This window comes from Thalassophryne amazonica, chromosome 2, assembly GCF_902500255.1.
Source record: "Thalassophryne amazonica chromosome 2, fThaAma1.1, whole genome shotgun sequence".
Classification (NCBI taxonomy): domain Eukaryota; kingdom Metazoa; phylum Chordata; class Actinopteri; order Batrachoidiformes; family Batrachoididae; genus Thalassophryne; species Thalassophryne amazonica.
Window position 1 is genome coordinate 114,911,335 of NC_047104.1, and position 20,020 is coordinate 114,931,354.

The 20,020-nt window shown below is 42.7% G+C and overlaps 1 protein-coding gene across 1 annotated transcript in view; it reads right to left on the reverse strand.

The window, feature by feature from the left end:
• Positions 1–20,020, reverse strand: part of cdh16 (cadherin 16, KSP-cadherin) — a 163,059-nt gene that overhangs the window by 81,401 nt on the left and 61,638 nt on the right. Inside the window, exon 8 of the mRNA XM_034192397.1 lies at positions 8,077–8,202. Coding sequence (XP_034048288.1) covers positions 8,077–8,202 — 126 coding nt within the window. The remainder of the gene's footprint in view (positions 1–8,076; positions 8,203–20,020) is intronic.

Consider the following 20,020-nt stretch of genomic DNA (forward strand, 5'->3'; position numbering starts at 1 on the left):
GTTACAAGGTGTTTATAAAGTTTCACCAAGCTGAAGAAACATGAAAGAGAAAAAACAGAAGAGCATCAAAAACAGAGCACATTACTGAGGTGAGCACACAGACATTGGTGCCACTGGTCATGCGTCATGAGATTAGTCAGACACCCTGGGGTGCAGGGCCAGAGTCCATCCATCGGCTTGTCACTTTCACTTAAGTAAAAGCTGTCTTAATGGAAGACTGCATTCCAAAAGTTTGTTGTTTTTAAAGTCTCTATATATCATTTATTATTTTTAATACATTTTTTTTTACCTTATAAGGCACTTTGAAGTACCTGACAGGAAAGCACTTTTAAATATAGTTGTTGCTATTCTTCTTCTTCTTCTTCTTCTTATTATTATTATTATTATTATTATTATTATTATTATTATTACTATACTACTACTACTATGTCCGCCAAAGACATAATAAAATTAGCAGTGTTTATTTATTTATTTGTCTGAGCAGAATTACATCAAAACTACTGCACAGATTTTGACACAATTTTCACCACAGATAGATATTAGGCCATGAAAGATTCCATTAAATTTTTGACGTGATCCGGATCCGGATTCTGGATCAAGATTTCTCTTTTTTAGGCTTTGAAAGATTATGTCAAACTATTTTGCGGATTCTCACCAAATTTCCACCACAGATAGATATTAGAGCATTGAAGACTCCACTGAATTTTGGAGGTGATTCGGATCCGGATTGGCAGATGTCAGAAATCTCAGATTGCTCTTGTTACAACCCCAATTTCAATGAAATTGGAACATTGTGTAAAATGTAGATAAAAACAGAATACAATGATTTTCAAATTCTCTTCAACCTATATTCAATTGAATACACCACAAAGACAAGATATTTAATGTTCAACCTGATAAAGTTTGTTTTTGTGCAAATATTTGCTCATTTTGAAATGGATGCCTGCAACACATTTCAAAAAAAGCTGGGACAGTGGTATGTTTACCACTGTGTTACATCACCTTTCCTTCTAACAACACTCAATAAGAGTTTGGGAACTGGGGACACTAATTGTTGAAGCTTTGTAGGTGGAATTCTTTCCCATTCTTGCTTGATGTACGACTTCAATTGTTCAACAATCTGGGGTCTCTGTTGTCGTATTTTGCACTTCATAATGCTCCACACATTTTCAATGTGCGACAGGTCTGGACTGCAGGCAGGCCAGTCTAGTAACCGCACTCTTTTACTACAAAGCCACGCTGTTGTAACACGTGCAGAATGTGGCTTGGCATTGTCTTGCTGAAATAAGCAGGGACGTCCCTGAAAAAGATGTTGCTTGGATGGCAGCATGTGTTGCTCCAAAACCTGGATGTACCTTTCAGCATTGATGGTGCCATCACAGATGTTTAAGTTGCCGATGCCATGGGCACTAACACACCCCAATACCATCACAGATGCTGGCTTTTGAACTTTGCGCTGGTAACAATCTTTATGGTCTTTCTCCTCTTTTGTCCAGAGGACACGACATCCATGATTTCCAAAAACAATTTGAATGTGGACTCATCAGACCACAGCACACTTTTCCACTTTGTATCTGTTCATTTCAAATGAGTTCGGGCCCAGAGAAGGCGGTGGTGTTTCTGGATGTTGTTGATGTATGACTTTCACTTTGCATGGTGGAGTTTTAACTTGCACTTGTAGATGTAGCGACGAACTGTGTTAACTGACAATGGTTTTTTGAAGTGTTCCTGAGCCCACGCAGTAAGATCCTTTACACAATGATGTCGGTTTTTAATGCAGTGCCGCCTGAGGGATCGAAGGTCACGGACATTCAATGTTGGTTTTCAGCCTTGCCACTTACGTGTAGAAAGTTCTCCAGATTCTCTGAATCTTCTGATTATATGGACTGTAGATGATGGAATCCCTAAATTCCTTGTAATTGAATGTTGAGAAACATTGTTCTTAAACTGTTGGACTATTTTTTTCACGCAGTTGTTCACAAAGTGGTGATCCTCGCCCAATCTTTGCTTGTGAATGGCTGAGACTTTTGGGGATGCTCCTTTTATACCCAAAAGGCTATTCAATTGAATGAAGAGAGTTTGCAAATCACTGTATTCTGTTCACACAACATCCCAACTTCATTGGAATTGGGGCTGTATTATTATTCTATTAGAAAATGATTTTGTGCCTTTCCAATCACATTCTGTGTTGTTGTCCATTCAGCAGCTCCCATTGTTTGTTCGGGGTCGCTACAGCGGATACAGCCAAATCTGCATTGGTATTTGGCACAAGTTTTACGCCGGATGCAACGCCAGTGTAACCTGGAGAAACACACACAGTCACTGGTGTCCCCAAGAGGTCTACCATCCAAGTACTAACCAGGTCCCGCACTGCTTAGCTTCTGACATCTGACGGGATCAGGCTGACACAGAGCAGATCACACAGTAAAGCCGCCACAGTAAAACTAACACTGACAGTGTTAAATTAACACTGCTGGTGTACATATGGTCCTACTCTAGTCAGAGTGGGTTTATATGTTCACAGTCAGTGTTAATTTAACCCTGGTGATTTTACGGTGTAGCTGCCACAATCACGTTCTGTGTGTTGTTGAGAATTCTTTTATGGTGTAAAATAATCCAGGTCAAAATTTTGTAAAACATATTAAAAATGTATTAAATCAACAAAAATGACTTGAAAGGTAAGCGTACAACTGTTACACTCTCTCTTAAGGTTCTGCCTGTTTTAAACAGGCTGCAATTGCAGTTCTGTTTTTTTTTTTTTATAAATTTGAAGATTCCGAATTATCCCTGCTCATTTACATTCACGGGTGTAGCACAAACGAGAGGTCAAATCGATGACTAAATGCTTGTGCTTGTTTCATGTAAGTAAGTAAGTAGTAAGTAAGTAAACTTTATTTATATAGCGCTTTTCACAGACAGGGGTCACAAAGCGCTTTACAAGGTAAAACAATAAAAATATACAGTAAAAAACTCAGTACTAAAAGATTATTGGCCATGAAAAGCCTGTTTAAAAAGTAGAGTCTTTAGTTGCTTTTTGAACATCTCAACAGAGTCCAGGGATCGCAGGGACGGAGTGAGTTTGTTCCAGAGACGAGGCCCAAGGCTTTAAAAGATCGGTCTCCTCGAGTTTTAAAGGAGGTTCGAGGAACCATCAACAGGTTCTGACCTAAAGATCTGAGGCTGCGGGCTGAGGTGTAAGGCTGAATCAAGTCAGCAATGTAATCAGGAGCCTGACCATGTAGTGCTCTGAAAGTCAAAACCAAGATTTTAAAATTAATTCTGGAGGCAACAGGGAGCCAGTGGAGGGATTCCAAGATAGGCGTGATGTGGGCTCTCCTGTTGGTGCGGGTCAGAAGCCTCGCAGCAGAGTTCTGCACATACTGCAACCGATTTATCTCCTTCTTACCCAGGCAAGTGAACAGGCTGTTGCAATAGTCCAACCGCGTGGAGACATAGGCATGGATGATTTCCTCTAATTCTTTCTGTGACACCAATTGTTTAAGTTCCTTCATCAAAAATAATGCCAAGGTTTCTAAGGCTTGTTTTTGCCGTTAAGCCCAAGTCACCAAGGAGGCTCCTGATAACAGGAATAGCACTGTCAGAGGCAACAATAAGTGTCTCAGTTTTTTCAGAGTTCAGTTGCAGACGGTTTCCATTAAGCCACTTCTTCACCTGTGACAGGCAGTCAAATAAAGAGTTCAATTTGTGAACTTCTGAAATCGTAAAGGAACAGTACAGTTGTAAGTCGTCCGCAAACAGGTGGTAGGAAATATCCCTGAAGTCCTGAATCAACTGGCCGAGGGGAAGGACATACAATTGAAACAGCAGTGGCCCCAAAACAGAACCTTGCGGGACACCATACTGTAAAGCAGCTGTTTTCGATAGTTTATGGCCAGCCAACACACTAAAGGTCCTCTCCTCCAAGTATGAGGCAAACCACTTCAGCACGGACCCCGACAGCCCTACCAGATCGCGCAGCCGGTTGACCATAATGCTATGGTCAACGGTGTCAAAGGCTGCGGACAGGTCTAACAGGACTAGAACCGTGCATCTTCCTGCTTCAGCGGCCATCATGATATCACTAGACACTCTCAGTAGTGTGGTCTCGGTGGAGTGGTGTTTCCGAAAGCCTGACTGAAAAGTGTCATAGATGTTGTGCATCTCAAGGAAAGACGTTAGTTGTTTTGCGACCACTTTTTCCAGTATTTTTGCTAGAAAGGGGAGCTTCGATATTGGCCGGAAATTCTTAAGCTCAGACTGGTCCAAGTTAGGCTTTTTGAGTCTTGGTTCCACCACAGCATATTTAAATGAGCTCGGAAAGAGACCGGATGACAGGGACATGTTGAACATTTTCATGACCCATGGCCCGATTGAGTCAAAAGTATCTAAAAAAAGCTTGGAGGGAAGGACATCAAATGGGCATGAGGTCAGGTTCATTTTAGTTGCAACTGCTGCAATGTCTTCTAGTGACACTCGGTTGAAAGACGACCAGACCTGTAGTGGCAGTTCAGGCCGGACTGGGCCAGACCACAAGGGGTCAGTAAAGGCATTTTTTATGTGTCTGACCTTATCAACAAAGAACTCCAAGAGGTCAGTGCCATCTGCTTTACAAAACTCAGAGGTTGCAGAGGCAGCATGGGACACGAGAGAGTTAATTGTGTTAAAAAGCACCTTCGGATTTCCCTTATTGGACATTATCCGGCGATGGAAATATTTAGATCTTGCCTCTCTTAATGCATCATTTAACATGGAAATAAGGTCCCTGAGATGTAACCTATGGACCTCAAGGTGCGTGGATTTCCACAAGCGCTCCGTTTTCCGACACAGTCTTCTTAACTCCAAGATACTGTTATTTATCCATGGACATGACTTCTCATGGACATTATTTGTTTTGAAAGGGGCCAACAAGTCCAATAATGTGGCACAGTGAGAGTTAAAATGATGCATAAGATCATTGACATCCGTACAGTCATTAAAAGCACTGGGATGAAATAAGGCACAAAATCTGTCAGCTGTAGTTTGTGTAATGATCCTCCTGTTATGTTTCGGACGCGGTCGGAGCACCGACCCAGCGTTTGAAGGACCCAGCATAAAATAAGTGAGTGGGAGAAACAGAAAACAAAAACCAAGCCAACCAAACACCCCAGCCCACAACACCTCCTTTCTGCCCTTTTAGAGACAGGCCTAGGCTCAGGGGGAATATCAACCTGAAAAAAAAAAAAAAAAAAAAAAATGTGTGGTAGTTGGTGTTATGCATGGGTGCCACACCTTTTCAGCCAAGGGGGACAGAATATGGTATGTCTCCCCCACCTTCTGACATATATGTGTGTACTTGAAACATGCTATGCCAGTCTTATGTGCAAACCAGCTATCTTAGCTAATTATAGGCCAATCTCCAACCTTCCTTTTCTCTCAAAGATTCTTGAGAGGGTAGTTGTAAAACAGCTAACTGATCACCTGCAGAGGAATGGTCTATTTGAAGAGTTTCAGTCAGGTTTTAGAACTCATCATAGTACAGAAACAGCATTAGTGAAGGTTACAAATGATCTTCTTATGGCTTCGGACAGTGGACTTATCTCTGTGCTTGTTCTGTTGGACCTCAGTGCTGCTTTTGATACTGTTGACCATAAAATTTTATTACAGAGATTAGAGCATGTCATAGGTATTAAAGGCATTGCGCTGCGGTGGTTTGAATCATATTTGTCTAATAGATTACAGTTTGTTCATGTAAATGGGGAATCTTCTTCACAGACTAAAGTTAATTATGGAGTTCCACAAGGTTCTGTGCTAGGACCAATTTTATTCACTTTATACATGCTTCCCTTGGGCAGTATTATTAGACGGTATTGCTTAAATTTTCATTGTTACGCAGATGATACCCAGCTTTATCTATCCATGAAGCCAGAGGATACACACCAATTAGCTAAACTGCAGGATTGTCTTACAGACATAAAGACATGGATGACCTCTAATTTCCTGCTTTTAAACTCAGATAAAACTGAAGTTATTGTACTTGGCCCCACAAATCTTAGAAGCATGGTGTCTAACCAGATCGTTACTCTGGATGGCATTTCCCTGATCTCTAGTAATACTGTGAGAAATCTTGGAGTTATTTTTGATCAGGATATGTCATTCAAAGCGCATATTAAACAAATATGTAGGACTGCCTTTTTGCATTTACGCAATATCTCTAAAATCAGAAAGGTCTTGTCTCAGAGTGATGCTGAAAAACTAATTCATGCATTTATTTCCTCTAGGCTGGACTATTGTAATTCATTATTATCAGGTTGTCCTAAAAGTTCCCTAAAAAGCCTTCAGTTGGTTCAGAATGCTGCAGCTAGAGTACTGACGGGGACTAGCAGGAGAGAGCATATCTCACCCGTGTTGGCCTCCCTTCATTGGCTTCCTGTTAATGCTAGAATAGAATTTAAAATTCTTCTTCTTACTTATAAGGTTTTGAATAATCAGGTCCCATCTTATCTTAGGGACCTCATAGTACCATATTACCCCATTAGAGCGCTTCGCTCTCAGACTGCGGGCTTACTTGTAGTTCCTAGGGTTTGTAAGAGTAGAATGGGAGGCAGAGCCTTCAGCTTTCAGGCTCCTCTCCTGTGGAACCAGCTCCCAATTCAGATCAGGGAGACAGATACCCTCTCTACTTTTAAGATTAGGCTTAAAACTTTCCTTTTCGCTAAGGCTTATAGTTAGGGCTGGATCGGGTGACCCTGGACCATCCCTTGGTTATGTTGCTTTAGACGTAGACTGTGGGGGGGTTCTCATGATGCACTGTTTCTTTCTCTTTTTGCTCCGTATGCATCACTCTGCATTTAATCATTAGTGATCGATCTCTTTTTCCTGGTTCTTTCCCTCAGCCCCAACCAGTCTCAGCAGAAGACTGCCCCTCCCTGAGCCTGGTTCTGCTGGAGGTTTCTTCCTGTTAAAAGGGAGTTTTTCCTTCCCACTGTGGCCAAGTGCTTGCTCATTGGGGGTCGTTTTGACCGTTGGGGTTTTTCATAATTATTGTATGGCCTTGCCTTGCAATGTGGAGCGCCTTGGGGCAACTGTTTGTTGTGATTTGGCGCTATATAAGAAAAAAGTTGATTGATTGATTGAAACCATGTCAGAATAGTATCTTTGTTTCTGCAAGTTTGTATTTTTAGCAGCATTAACTTGTTTACAACACCTGTTTCTTGTTTGTCACATTCAGAATTTTCTGGGACTGCATTTGCCCAGATTTGAAACCAAAAATAGTTGCCCCTAGGGACTAGTGTCTACACATAAGTATCAATGGACCATATGCTAATTTCCTAAATTCTGAAAGTTACAAAAGGAAATCAGAAAAGCTATCTGGGACCTCAGAAAACCATCTGCAATTATTGCTTGATCTCCAAAATCAGTCTATGCAAGCAAAATGATGTTCAGTATGAGTGTTGTCATTAGTGCCACTTCGAAAATTAAATTCATGATAAGTAATTTATCCTAAATTTATGATCTGTTGTTTTTTCAAACTTATGCAAAACAAATCATGAGGAAAAAAAATGCTGTATGCAATAGTTAATTATTAGTAAGAGCCTGTTCTTTCATATTTATGAAGACATTTTACCACATTGCAGTTGTTTTTTTAAATGAGAACTCAACCTATCATTCTTTTTGAGATCTACACATGTGGTGATACTATATTTACACCAGGATGTTAATAAAATCAGCGCTGGCTATTCTCAGAATAAAGTACTTATATCCACAGTTTCAAATTGCATAAGTCAAATGGTGTCCACTTTATGGTCTTCTCAAAACATTAAAATTACTGTTCTGGATGCTCAGAATGCATCTGAGCTTATCTAGAAACCGTTGGCTTCTGAGGGCCTAAAGCTGCCCCCAGACCCCCGGTCTATGGGCTTCGGCCCTGCGGGCCTCGCACTTTGTCCCCCCCAATTTTTAGTTCTAAATTGCGCCCTTGGTATCACTGTGCAATTTTATGGTTTACAGCTCTAATGTTTCGACATTTGAAATTGCAGCCATACGCTCGGTGGCATTATTCGTAGGTGCTGTAGATGTTTGCCTTGCAGTCTCACAGACCTGGTCTTGTGTCTCTCTGTCCAAAGGAGCGTTGAGGTAGATGACTCCTTCTCTGCTGATGGTGAAGAGCATCTCTGGAAACTCCCCCTGCAGACTGTACTTGGCATGGCTCCCACTCCATTTAACCTACGTGAAGACACATAGTTCTCTATAAATAATATCAGTGCATGTCTAAGTCTCACCTCGGTTTGTCTAACTTTTAAACACATTGCAAAATATGTATGCTGCATGTGGGTGCACAATCCAAATGTGCGGTGCCTGTATGATGTGCAAGCACAAAGCTGAGCTGCCATTTGTTTAAATGATATGTTGGCAACCAAACGCGCTGACAATGATGTGGAACAGAGAGCCCAGCCAAAACTAACGGTGCTCGCTGAAGGGGATTTTCCATTCTGCTTTACAGCCCGTGATTGAGGGCTGTGCAGCGGGGATGAAAGGGCCTGAGTCGCTAACAAACAGCACCCAACAAGGAGAGAAGGCCGATCACAGCACAGCTGATGCAATAGTCGGGGCATGTGTATCTGCTTAACTCCCTGCCCTGCACTCCCTCTGTGTTTTGGAGATGGCTGCCCAAATGTGTTGCTTTTGTATACACAGAGCGACTTCACACAGATGGCTGCCTGCCAGTGTTTTGGAGTGTTTCTGGACTTCAGAGTTGTGTTTAAAGGCCTTATTAATGATCGGTGACCGCGCTATAAAAAGTTTTATCCAACACATCTATGAAGTCATGGCTTTCTCTGCCATCGCTGTTTGATGTTGAAGAAAAGGTTCTGTCTCAGCTGATAGTCTGTTGTCAAGAGAACCCTCAGACTATAAGTCCTTATAAATGACGTGTGTGTTTACGATTAACTGGAGATACTACGCAAAGGGGTTCAATGTGCAAAAAAACTGTTTTTAAACAAGTGTTGACAGCTTAAAATGGTCAGGCTTTAATGTCAAAACACGTAGTATGCCTGTGCATGCAGAAACACGTGTTGTAAGCAAAATATAAACCTGAAACAGTTCATTTTAGACTTCTGTGACAAATAATGCAGATTTTCATATCTAGAATCCTGCTTTATTAGATTAGATAGAACTTTATTAATCTCTTGTGAAGACTCCCTCAGGGAAATTGAGGTTCCAGCAGCATTGTATAGCAGCACACAGGGTAAGAAGCACACATAGTATTAAAAATGAAAGTAAAAAAGAAAAATCCATCCATCCATCCATCCATTTTCTTCCGCTTTATCCGGAGTCGGGGCGCGGGGGCAGCAGCTCAAGCAAAGCCGCCCAGACCTCCCGATCCACACACACCTCCTCCAGCTCCTCCGGGGGAACCCCAAGGTGTTCCCAAGCCAGCCGAGAGATGTAGTCCCTCCAGCGTGTCCTGGGTCTTCCTCGGGGGGTCCTCCCAGTGGGACGTGCCTGGAACACCTCTCCAGCGAGGCATCCAGGGGGCATCCGGAAAAGATGCCCGAGCCACCTCAACTGACTCCTTTCGACGTGGAGGAGCAGCGGCTCGACTCTGAGCTCCTCCTATGTGACCGAGCTCCTCACCCTATCTCTAAGGGAGCGCCCAGCCACCCTGCGGAGGAAACTCATCTCGGCCGCTTGTACTCGCGATCTCGTTCTTTCGGTCATGAGCCAAATCTCATGACCATAGGTGAGGATCGGAACGTAGATCGATCAGTAAATCGAGAGCTTTGCCCCCCTACTCAGCTCTCTCTTCACCACGACGGTCCGATACAGCGACCGCATCACTGCAGATGCTGCACCGATCCGTCTATCTATCTCACGCTCCATCCGTCCCTCACTCGTGAACAAGACCCCGAGATACTTAAACTCCTCCACTTGAGGCAAGGACACTCCACTGACCTGAAGAGGGCAAAGCACCTTTTTCCAGTCGAGAACCATGGCCTCGGATTTGGAGGTGCTGATTTTCATCCCGGGCGCTTCACACTCGGCTGCAAACCACCCCAGTGCACGCTGAAGGTCTTGATTTGACGAAGCCAACAGAACCACATCGTCCGCAAACAGCAGAGACGAGATTCTGTGGTTCCCAAACCAGACCCCCTCTACACCCTGGCTGCGCCTAGATATTCTGTCCATAAAAATAATGAACAGAACCGGTGACAAAGGGCAGCCCTGGCAGAGGCCAACGTGCACTGGAAAGAGGTTTGACTTACTACCGGCAATGCGAACCAAGCTCCTGCTGCGGTCGTACAGGGACCGGATAGCCCTTAGCAAAGGACCCCTGACCCCGTACTCCCGGAGCACTCCCCACAGGGTGCCCCGAGGGACATGGTTGAATGTCTTCTCCAGATCCACAAAACACATGTGGACTGGTTGGGCAAACTCCCATGAACCCTCGAGCACCCGATGGAGCGTGTAGCGTTTCGGGGTTGCTTTTCATTGTTATGCTGATGATACTCAGTTGTATATGCCGATAGCTGCTGGAAATCCTGTCCACATAAAATCTTTACAGGACTGTCTTGCAGCAGTGAGAAGTTGGATGTCTAACAACTTTCTACTTTTGAACTCTGATAAGACTGAAATCAATCAATCAATCAATTTTTTTATATAGCGCCAAATCACAACAAACAGTTGCCCCAAGGCGCTTTATATTGTAATGCAAGGCCATACAATAATTATGTAAAACCCCAACGGTCAAAACGACCCCCTGTGAGCAAGCACTTGGCTACAGTGGGAAGGAAAAACTCCCTTTTAACAGGAAGAAACCTCCAGCAGAACCAGAATCAGGGAGGGGCAGTCTTCTGCTGGGACTGGTTGGGGCTGAGGGAGAGAACCAGGAAAAAGACATGCTGTGGAGGGGAGCAGAGATCGATCACTAATGATTAAATGCAGAGTGGTGCATACAGAGCAAAAAGAGAAAGAAACAGTGCATCATGGGAACCCCCCAGCGGTCTACGTCTATAGCAGCATAACTAAGGGATGGTTCAGGGTCACCTGATCCAGCCCTAACTATAAGCTTTAGCAAAAAGGAAAGTTTTAAGTTTAATCTTAAAAGTAGAGAGGGTGTCTGTCTCCCTGATCTGAATTGGGAGCTGGTTCCACAAGAGAGGAGCCTGAAAGCTGAAGGCTCTGCCTCCCATTCTACTCTTACAAACCTTAGGAACTACAAGTAAGCCTGCAGTCTGAGAGCGAAGCGCTCTATTGGGGTGATATGGTACTACGAGGTCCCTAAGATAAGATGGGACCTGATTATTCAAAACCTTATAAGTAAGAAGAAGAATTTTAAATTCTATTCTAGAATTAACAGGAAGCCAATGAAGAGAGGCCAATATGGGTGAGATATGCTCTCTCCTTCTAGTCCCCGTCAGTACTCTAGCTGCAGCATTTTGAATTAACTGAAGGCTTTTTAGGGAACTTTTAGGACAACCTGATAATAATGAATTACAATAGTCCAGCCTAGAGGAAATAAATGCATGAATTAGTTTTCAGCATCACTCTGAGACAAGACCTTTCTGATTTTAGAGATATTGCGTAAATGCAAAAAAGCAGTCCTACATATTTGTTTAATATGCGCTTTGAATGACATATCCTGATCAAAAATGACTCCAAGATTTCTCACAGTATTACTAGAGGTCAGGGTAATGCCATCCAGAGTAAGGATCTGGTTAGACACCATGTTTCTAAGATTTGTGGGGCCAAGTACAATAACTTCAGTTTTATCTGAGTTTAAAAGTAGGAAATTAGAGGTCATCCATGTCTTTATGTCTGTAAGACAATCCTGCAGTTTAGCTAATTGGTGTGTGTCCTCTGGCTTCATGGATAGATAAAGCTGGGTATCATCTGCGTAACAATGAAAATTTAAGCAATACCGTCTAATAATACTGCCTAAGGGAAGCATGTATAAAGTGAATAAAATTGGTCCTAGCACAGAACCTTGTGGAACTCCATAATTAACTTTAGTCTGTGAAGAAGATTCCCCATTTACATGAACAAATTGTAATCTATTAGACAAATATGATTCAAACCACCGCAGCGCAGCGCCTTTAATACCTATGGCATGCTCTAATCTCTGTAATAAAATTTTATGGTCAACAGTATCAAAAGCAGCACTGAGGTCTAACAGAACAAGCACAGAGATGAGTCCAATGTCTGAGGCCATAAGAAGATCATTTGTAACCTTCACTAATGCTGTTTCTGTACTATGATGAATTCTAAAACCTGACTAAAACTCTTCAAATAGACCATTCCTCTGCAGATGATCAGTTAGCTGTTTTACAACTACCCTTTCAAGAATTTTTGAGAGAAAAGGAAGGTTGGAGATTGGCCTATAATTAGCTAAGATAGCTGGGTCAAGTGATGGCTTTTTAATTTGATCAATTTGATCAGCTGGCGCTTAGCCTAGGTTCATGTGTTATACATCATACTGACAAAGTGAGGAACCTTGGGGTAATCTTTGATCCTACGTTGTCCTTTGACCTCCACATTAGGAACATTACGAGGACTGCTTTCTTTCATCTGAGAAATATAGCAAAGATTCGCCCCATCCTGTCTATGGCTGATGCTGAGACTCTGATTCATGTGTTTGTCTCTTCTAGATTGGATTATTGTAATGCTTTATTTTCTGGCCTGCCGCAGTCTAGCATTCGAGGACTTCAGTTGGTACAGAATGCTGCTGCCAGACTTTTGACACAAAGTAGAAGGTTTGACCACATTACTCCCATTCTGGCATCCCTTCATTGGCTACTGGTTTCTGCCAGATCGGATTTTAAAGTTTTATTGTTGGTTTATAAAATTGTTCATGGACTGGCACCTTCCTACCTGGCGGACTTGGTTAAGCCCTACGTACCTGCGAGGCCTTTGCGTTCGCAGGGCGCAGGGCTTCTGTGCGTTCTGAGGATGAACAAAAAGTCTGTGGGGTATAGAGCCTTGTCCTACCGTGGTCCGGCTCTTTGGAACGATCTACCTGCTGTTATTCGGCAGTCTGACACGGAGATTTTTAAATCAAGACTGAAGACCCACTTTTTTAGACTGTCTTATCATTAATTTTTTTAATCTGTTTATGTTTGCTTTGTAATTTCTTTTTATTCTACTGTGTTTTATCTTTTTACTGTGCTTTTCTTGCTTTTAATTTTGATTTTAGATTAATTTGTGTTGTTGTGAATTATGTGAAGCACCTCGTGATTTGGCGCTATATAAATTAATAAATTGAAATTGAAATTGTAGAGCTGGTCCAGTGTGCCGCGACCAGGACGAAAACCACACTGCTGCTCCTGAATCCGAGGTTTGACCATCGGTCGAATTCTCCTCTCCAGTACTCTGGAATAGACCTTACCGGGGAGGCTGAGGAGTGTGATCCCCTATAGATGGAACACACCCTCCGGTCCCCCTTCTTAAACAGAGGGACCACCACCCCGGTCTGCCAATCCAGAGGCACTGTCCCCGATTGCCACGTGATGTTGCAGAGGCATGTCAGCCAAGACAGTCCCACAACATCCAGAGACTTAAGATACTTAGGACGGATTTCATCCACCCCAGGAGCCTTGCCACCGAGGAGCTTTCTAACCACCTCAGTGACTTCGGCCTGGGTAATGGATGAGTCCGCCTCCGAGTCCCCAGTCTCTGCTTCCTCTTCGGAAGACGTGACGATGGGATTGAGGAGATCCTCGAAGTACTCCTTCCACAGCCCGACAACATCCCCAGTCAGGGTCAACAGCTGACCCTGTAAACAGTGCTGGTGGAGAGCTGCTTCCGCCTCCTGAGGTGTCGGACGGTTTGCCAGAATCTCTTCGAGGCCGACCGATAGTCCTCCTCCATAGCCTCCCTGAACTCCTCCCAGACCCGAGTTTTTGCCTCTGCGACTGCACGGGCTGCGGCACGCTTGGCCTGCCAGTACCTGTCAGCTGCCTCTGGGGTCCCACCTACCAACAAAGATAAGTAGGACTCCTTCTTCAGCTTGATGACATCCCTTACTTCCGGTGTCCACCACCAGGTTCGGGGATTGCCGCCGCGACAGGCACCAGAGACCCTGCGACCACAGCTACGAGCAGCCACATCAACAATGGAGGTGGAAAACATGGTCCACTCGGACTCCATGTCTCCAACCTCCCCCGGGATCTGGGAGAAGCTCTCCCGGAGGTGGGAGTTGAAGACCTCGCTGACAGAGGGAACCCTCTGTCAACCCTCTAAAAAAGAAAAACAGTTTGCAAATATAAATACACAATATAAATACCAGACATACTGATCATTCCCGACCTCTGTCTTCCTGTTACTCCTTCTCCCCCTGAGTGAGGAGTTGTACAGTCTGATGACCTGAGGGACAAAGGAGTTTTTCAGTCTGTTGGTCCTGCACTTGGGAAGGAGCAGTCTGTGGCTGAAGAGGCTCCACTGGTTGCTGATGACGGTGTCCTGACATCGTCCATAATGTCCATCAGTTTGTCCAGTGTTCTCTTCTCTGCCGTTGTCACCAGAGAGTCCAGCTTCACGCCAACGACTGAGCCAGCCTCCCTGATCAGTTTGTCCAGCCTGGATGTGTTCTTCTGGGATGTGCTTTTTGTATGATCACTGTGTGCTGTGTGCAAACTGATCATATGGAGAGTCTCCTAAAGACCACAGGGTGGAGTAGATCCTTTCAAGATAAAGTGACAAGTACCTACACACACACACACACACACACACACACACACACACACACACACACACACACACACACACACACACACACACACACACACACACACACACACACACACACACACACACACACACACACACACACTTTGAGTCACCTTGCCTGCCAATTTCAGATTTGGTCACCTGGCATGACAGATCTCTGTGTTTTTAGATAACTTTTCTTCTGCTCCCTTTAAGGGCACAGTTGCTTGTTGGACTGATTTCTCAAGTACCTGAATAAGCAACCAAGTTTCCAGTGTGCCAGAATAAGGGATCAATTTTCTTGTCTGCCATTTCAAGGACAATCATTATGAAGAGTCGACTGTATTGTTATAGTGTGATCTAACACAGTGCTGGAACTGATTGCAAAAAAATCAGCTCTTTACCCACTATTACTGTGGTTTTCTGTATTGGGGTCTCCTGTTATGCCATTACACGCACACTGGAAATCACAGAATCTGAGATGCTACTGTAGCAGCTCGTTGTGTGCTGTGTTGTGATTGTCTCTTCCCACTCGCACCCCTTAGAACACAAACTCACAATCTCCGGCATGGGAGGTGGACACTCTGACCAGTTAGCCAAAACCTGGGCTCTGGCCTGACTGGCCAGAGTAACTTTTGGCTGTTGGGGAGTGAGGCCTGATGACTACCACATGCACAGCGACTCCTGCTGGCCTCCATCACACTACTACCCATAAGTTTCAATGAATATCTCAATATCCCTTTTCTTCAATTACAAATAGCAATTCTGTGCTATATTGAGGATTGTAATCAAATCATAACCCCCAGGAAGCGCTGTGAAAATTTATTTTAATGAGTTACAGATCAGTTCTAATCAAAATTTAAATACTGCAGAGTATGTTTGACTCGAGCATCACGAGCATCACAGCATTACAGCATGAGAAATGCAAGAGAAATGTATATGGTGATATATGATACTATGATACTGTCAAGAAGAAACAGGATGAAATTTAATTCTTGGAATGTTCATCATTTTCCAAACCAAAACATGAATTTCTAATGCAGGTAAGAAAATAAATAACATCACATAGTTTGAATCGAAGATACTACTGAGATATCACAGGGAGAGTTAGTGTTTGTTCTTAGGAATCACAACATTTTAGGGTGATTCTTTAACTACGGGCACTATTGGCCTTGTAAATGTAATTTCCACTACAGCACTGCCTTACAATATAAAGCGCCTTGGGGCAACTGTTTGTTGTGATTTGACGCTATATACATGTGCTCTGATGTCACTGTTTATCTCCATAGAAACTACCTAAACAAACTTTCATACAAACTGTTTAGGGACATTACAGTGTTGTGGTGGAAATTACGGCAATAGTGTGGGACAACTACATTTTGTTTAAAAAAAAAATCACAACAGTTGTATGACATTGAATACCCCAATTATGTTTTGATTATTTTACTGATATTTTATTCAGAGATATTTTAAAACATTAGAAAAAACGTTTCTTTACCATTCATTTTTATCATTGAAGATCAAAAGTCTGGGTGTGGGACAAGCACAAAACGGCAATATTTGCATATAATGATGCTGAAAAAAGGTGAAAAAGTCATCACAGACTACTAGAACAAATTTCTTAACACACTTTCATTGTAAAGATAACTATAACAGTGTGAAATTTCCCCTTTTGCTGTTTTTCATACAATATGATCAAAGGACATAATAAGTGCCTGTAGTCTAAGAATCACCCTTTAACAGACTGACCTGAGCTAATCTTTGTTAAAAAAAAAAAAAAAAAAAAAAAAACAGGGACAGTGCACTGTACTCTTAAGTTTCAACTAGAAGGCAAGTTTACAACTATTGTCCCTATGAAAGGAACAGAAAAACACCTGAAGAAATTCAAAGGGATTTAAAGCAACAGCTTCTAGGTACCTTTAACAGAGGACCTTAAATGACTCCTTTAATCCTGATCAAGGGGAATATCATGCTTTTGATCTTTGATCCTGGTTTGTTTGATTGTTATTATGGTCTGGAAGCAAGATGGACACACAGAGTCAATCAAGCAAACAGTGTGGAAAACATGCCCTCTTTGGCAAGGTTAAAAGATCAACAATGAGGATCAAAGATGTGTGTTCAGCATCAAAGGTTAGGATCATAGCTTAGTGGTCAGAATCAAATGTCACCAATCAAAATGAAAATTAAGGATCAAAGCTCATATGAGTCATCAGGAACAAAGATAAAGATTACAGCTCAATGTTCATGGTCAAAGGTCACAAATCAATATGAAAGTTGAGGCTCAAAGTCCACAATCAGGATCACAGATTCAGATTACAGGAGTAAGTAGGAATAAATATTTGGATCGAGGATCAGCAATCAGGATCTAATGTTAGAGAAGACAACAAAGAAATACCTCTAACAATGTGAGATGGAAATGGAGGATTGTTGGTCCTTAAAAAGTTGAAAACACAAGGCAACAATCACACAAACCTTAAAAAAAATGTTTGACATGAAAAAGAAAACAAAACAAAACAAAAACAAAACACAAACAAACCTGAATATAACTGTGAAAGTACTGAGCATGAATAACAACTACTTTGCCCTTAATGAAAATCTAGCTCCTTCATACGTTCTATAACAAACATTAAGATTTAATTTCACCATGAAAAGTAACTATTGAGGGCAGCTGAGAGCTTTGAGTCATTCATTTGCAGGTGCTGAGAACTCTCTGGAACAAAAGTCTCATTAGATTGCTTGACTGAGTTTGAATCGTTCTGCTGATTGCGCGACACAATCAACACTTCAAGCCTGCATTCAGCAGCGTGCATTAGACGACAGTTTGAAATTAGCCTGTCCCGTGCACATACCATAAATGCATCAATAAGAAATACCTGGATTTGACATTAATAATTGCGGCACAGAGGTGCTGTCGATGTGATTGGACAATCAGTCAAATTAATACCAGCAGTCTGTATTTGCTGTGGTGGCAGAAAAATGCATAAAAGACATGAAGCAGCGCACTGAGTTGAGTGATTTTTTTAGAGACAAAATAGGAGGCGAGAGCCTGAATGTGAATGTCTGTGGCTATGGCTTCATCTCACCACCTACTGAGCAGCAGTACAGTCAGTCAGCGTGGGAGAAACGAGGCTTTCCCCAAGTAAATACCACGTTCACCTAATCCAGGTGTGCGGTGTAGATTCTGGATGGATGGGGACAGATGGGACACTGTGTCTTATGTCTAATCGAGTGGTTTTCTCATAAAGTGTCTTTATTTATCTCAGCACAGATGTCTTTCAAAGACTGTGCTCAGTTACAGGTTACACTGTCGGCATCGAACACGTATACTACTACAATCACACATTGCTGGTAGGAGGTAAAAGGAGAGCATACTGTGTTCAATTATACAAAACCTTCTTGGGAAGATATTATTGGAAATTTGCACTTGTGTTTGAAAATGAGAGAAAAAAAAAAAAAAAGCGCCCACACTCATGAGTCCACACATTTTCAGTGGGTGGAAGGGGCTGTTAGAACAGGAGAGATGAGAGGCTGAGGGCGAGTGTAGGCGAGGTGGGAGAAAACAGGAGGAGTGGGAGGCGCTGTGAGGTACTTACAGGAACCTGAACATAATTCAGCATCAGAATCGTCACCACAGCGTCTCATTTCATCAGTTCTCAGCAGATCAGAAACAGTTCAGGATATTATAAAATATATTATGAAAAAATAAATGGAATTATTTGAGATTAAACGCACATAAAAGAACAATAAATATGAAAGTGAACTAAAAAGGCACTCAGAGTGCATGCCTCTGCCAGTGTACAGAACACTGTAATATTAAAAACAGACTTCAAATATCCATTTCAATTCTAAAGGTAATTTATATTCAAGTCCATGGCACTTATTACCCAAGGCCATCAAATATGGCCATCGAGTACTGTGAAGGCTTTTCATCCGTCTGTCCATCTGTCTGTGCTCAGCATAAGTCCAGTCCTATTACTGTCAGGTTCTGCAAATTCACAGGGACCATTCTGGGGACACAGACCTTGGACAAGTTCAAAAATGGTTAACCTGGACCTATCTTAAGATGTATTTTAAGAGGTTAAAAAGTCACATTCTGCTCCAATTTTTTATGGTATGATCTTAGGGCCCTGTCCCACTGGCGTTTAGGAGGATTTGCGTATGGATTGCGCACAAAATTGGCCCATATTCGCCAAACATCCACTATATCGTGTAACGTCTGTATGAGTCGGCCGTCATCCGAACACGCCCGTGATCATCTGCAGAGGCACGCATGTCCACAGCCAGGATTTTTGAGTAGCTCAAAAATCTGGATGCAGATGACATCCGCCTTACATACTCCATACATAATTCATACACAATACATACTCACTCTATGCACTGTATATCTGCCGTTAACCGCTGATATCCGCAACTGACGGGGATTTGCGGCTTGGCAGCGGACTGGGACAGTGTGTAAAACAGATATATATTGTGCCCATCATGTCCACATCACAAACTAAAATATGTTGTAGCAAATGCATACAAATTGGCCACGAATAAAGCGTTTTTATTACATCTGCTTTGCAGCTGATTTGTGGACAATCTGTGAATGCATAACAAACTCATCACGTAAACCCAAAGTACTACATGTGGCAGAAAGCGACATACCTGCCAGTCAGTGCCGGTCCGGCTGTGTAGATCCACAACGACGTAGCTGCTGCAATCGGGTCTCCTCCAGGACTTTTATTTAACACCAACAAAAGGAAGAGTTGCTGTTTAGCCACAACTCACGCTGAAGTCTGTTTTCTGTGACACTCTCAAAAACAACAACAAAAAAAAAAAAAACACCGTCTCACACCCCGAGCAGCTTCCCCCCTCCCGCTCCCCAAACTCATGAACAGTTAACCCTCGCATGACAACATGAACATTAACTCTGATCAACTTGTCCAAGTCCAGCAATTGCTCCAGAGGCTGTATTGTTGGTGTGAATAGTGATGCTGACGGCCCGAGTGAGCTTATTTTCTGACCTCAATGCAGATGCCGTGCACGCGCAACACGTGCACGATGCATTCATAATACACCCGTAATACTGTCGTGATAATCTCAATGTGTCGGATCAGTTTCCTCACTACATGCGTTATATAACCGTGATTGTTCATCATATATTCGCTATATATTATTAATATATCTGTAATTCATACTGTGACATTTGTCATTTTTGGCCATTTTCTGTTGCGGACGACAACAAACGCCAGAACTTTGTATACTCAATTCAGGCGCAATTAATCCTCTCCCCAGTGGGACAGGGCCCTTAGCGTGATGATCTCACAGACGTTAGCGTGGTGATGTTACTTCCTGGTGT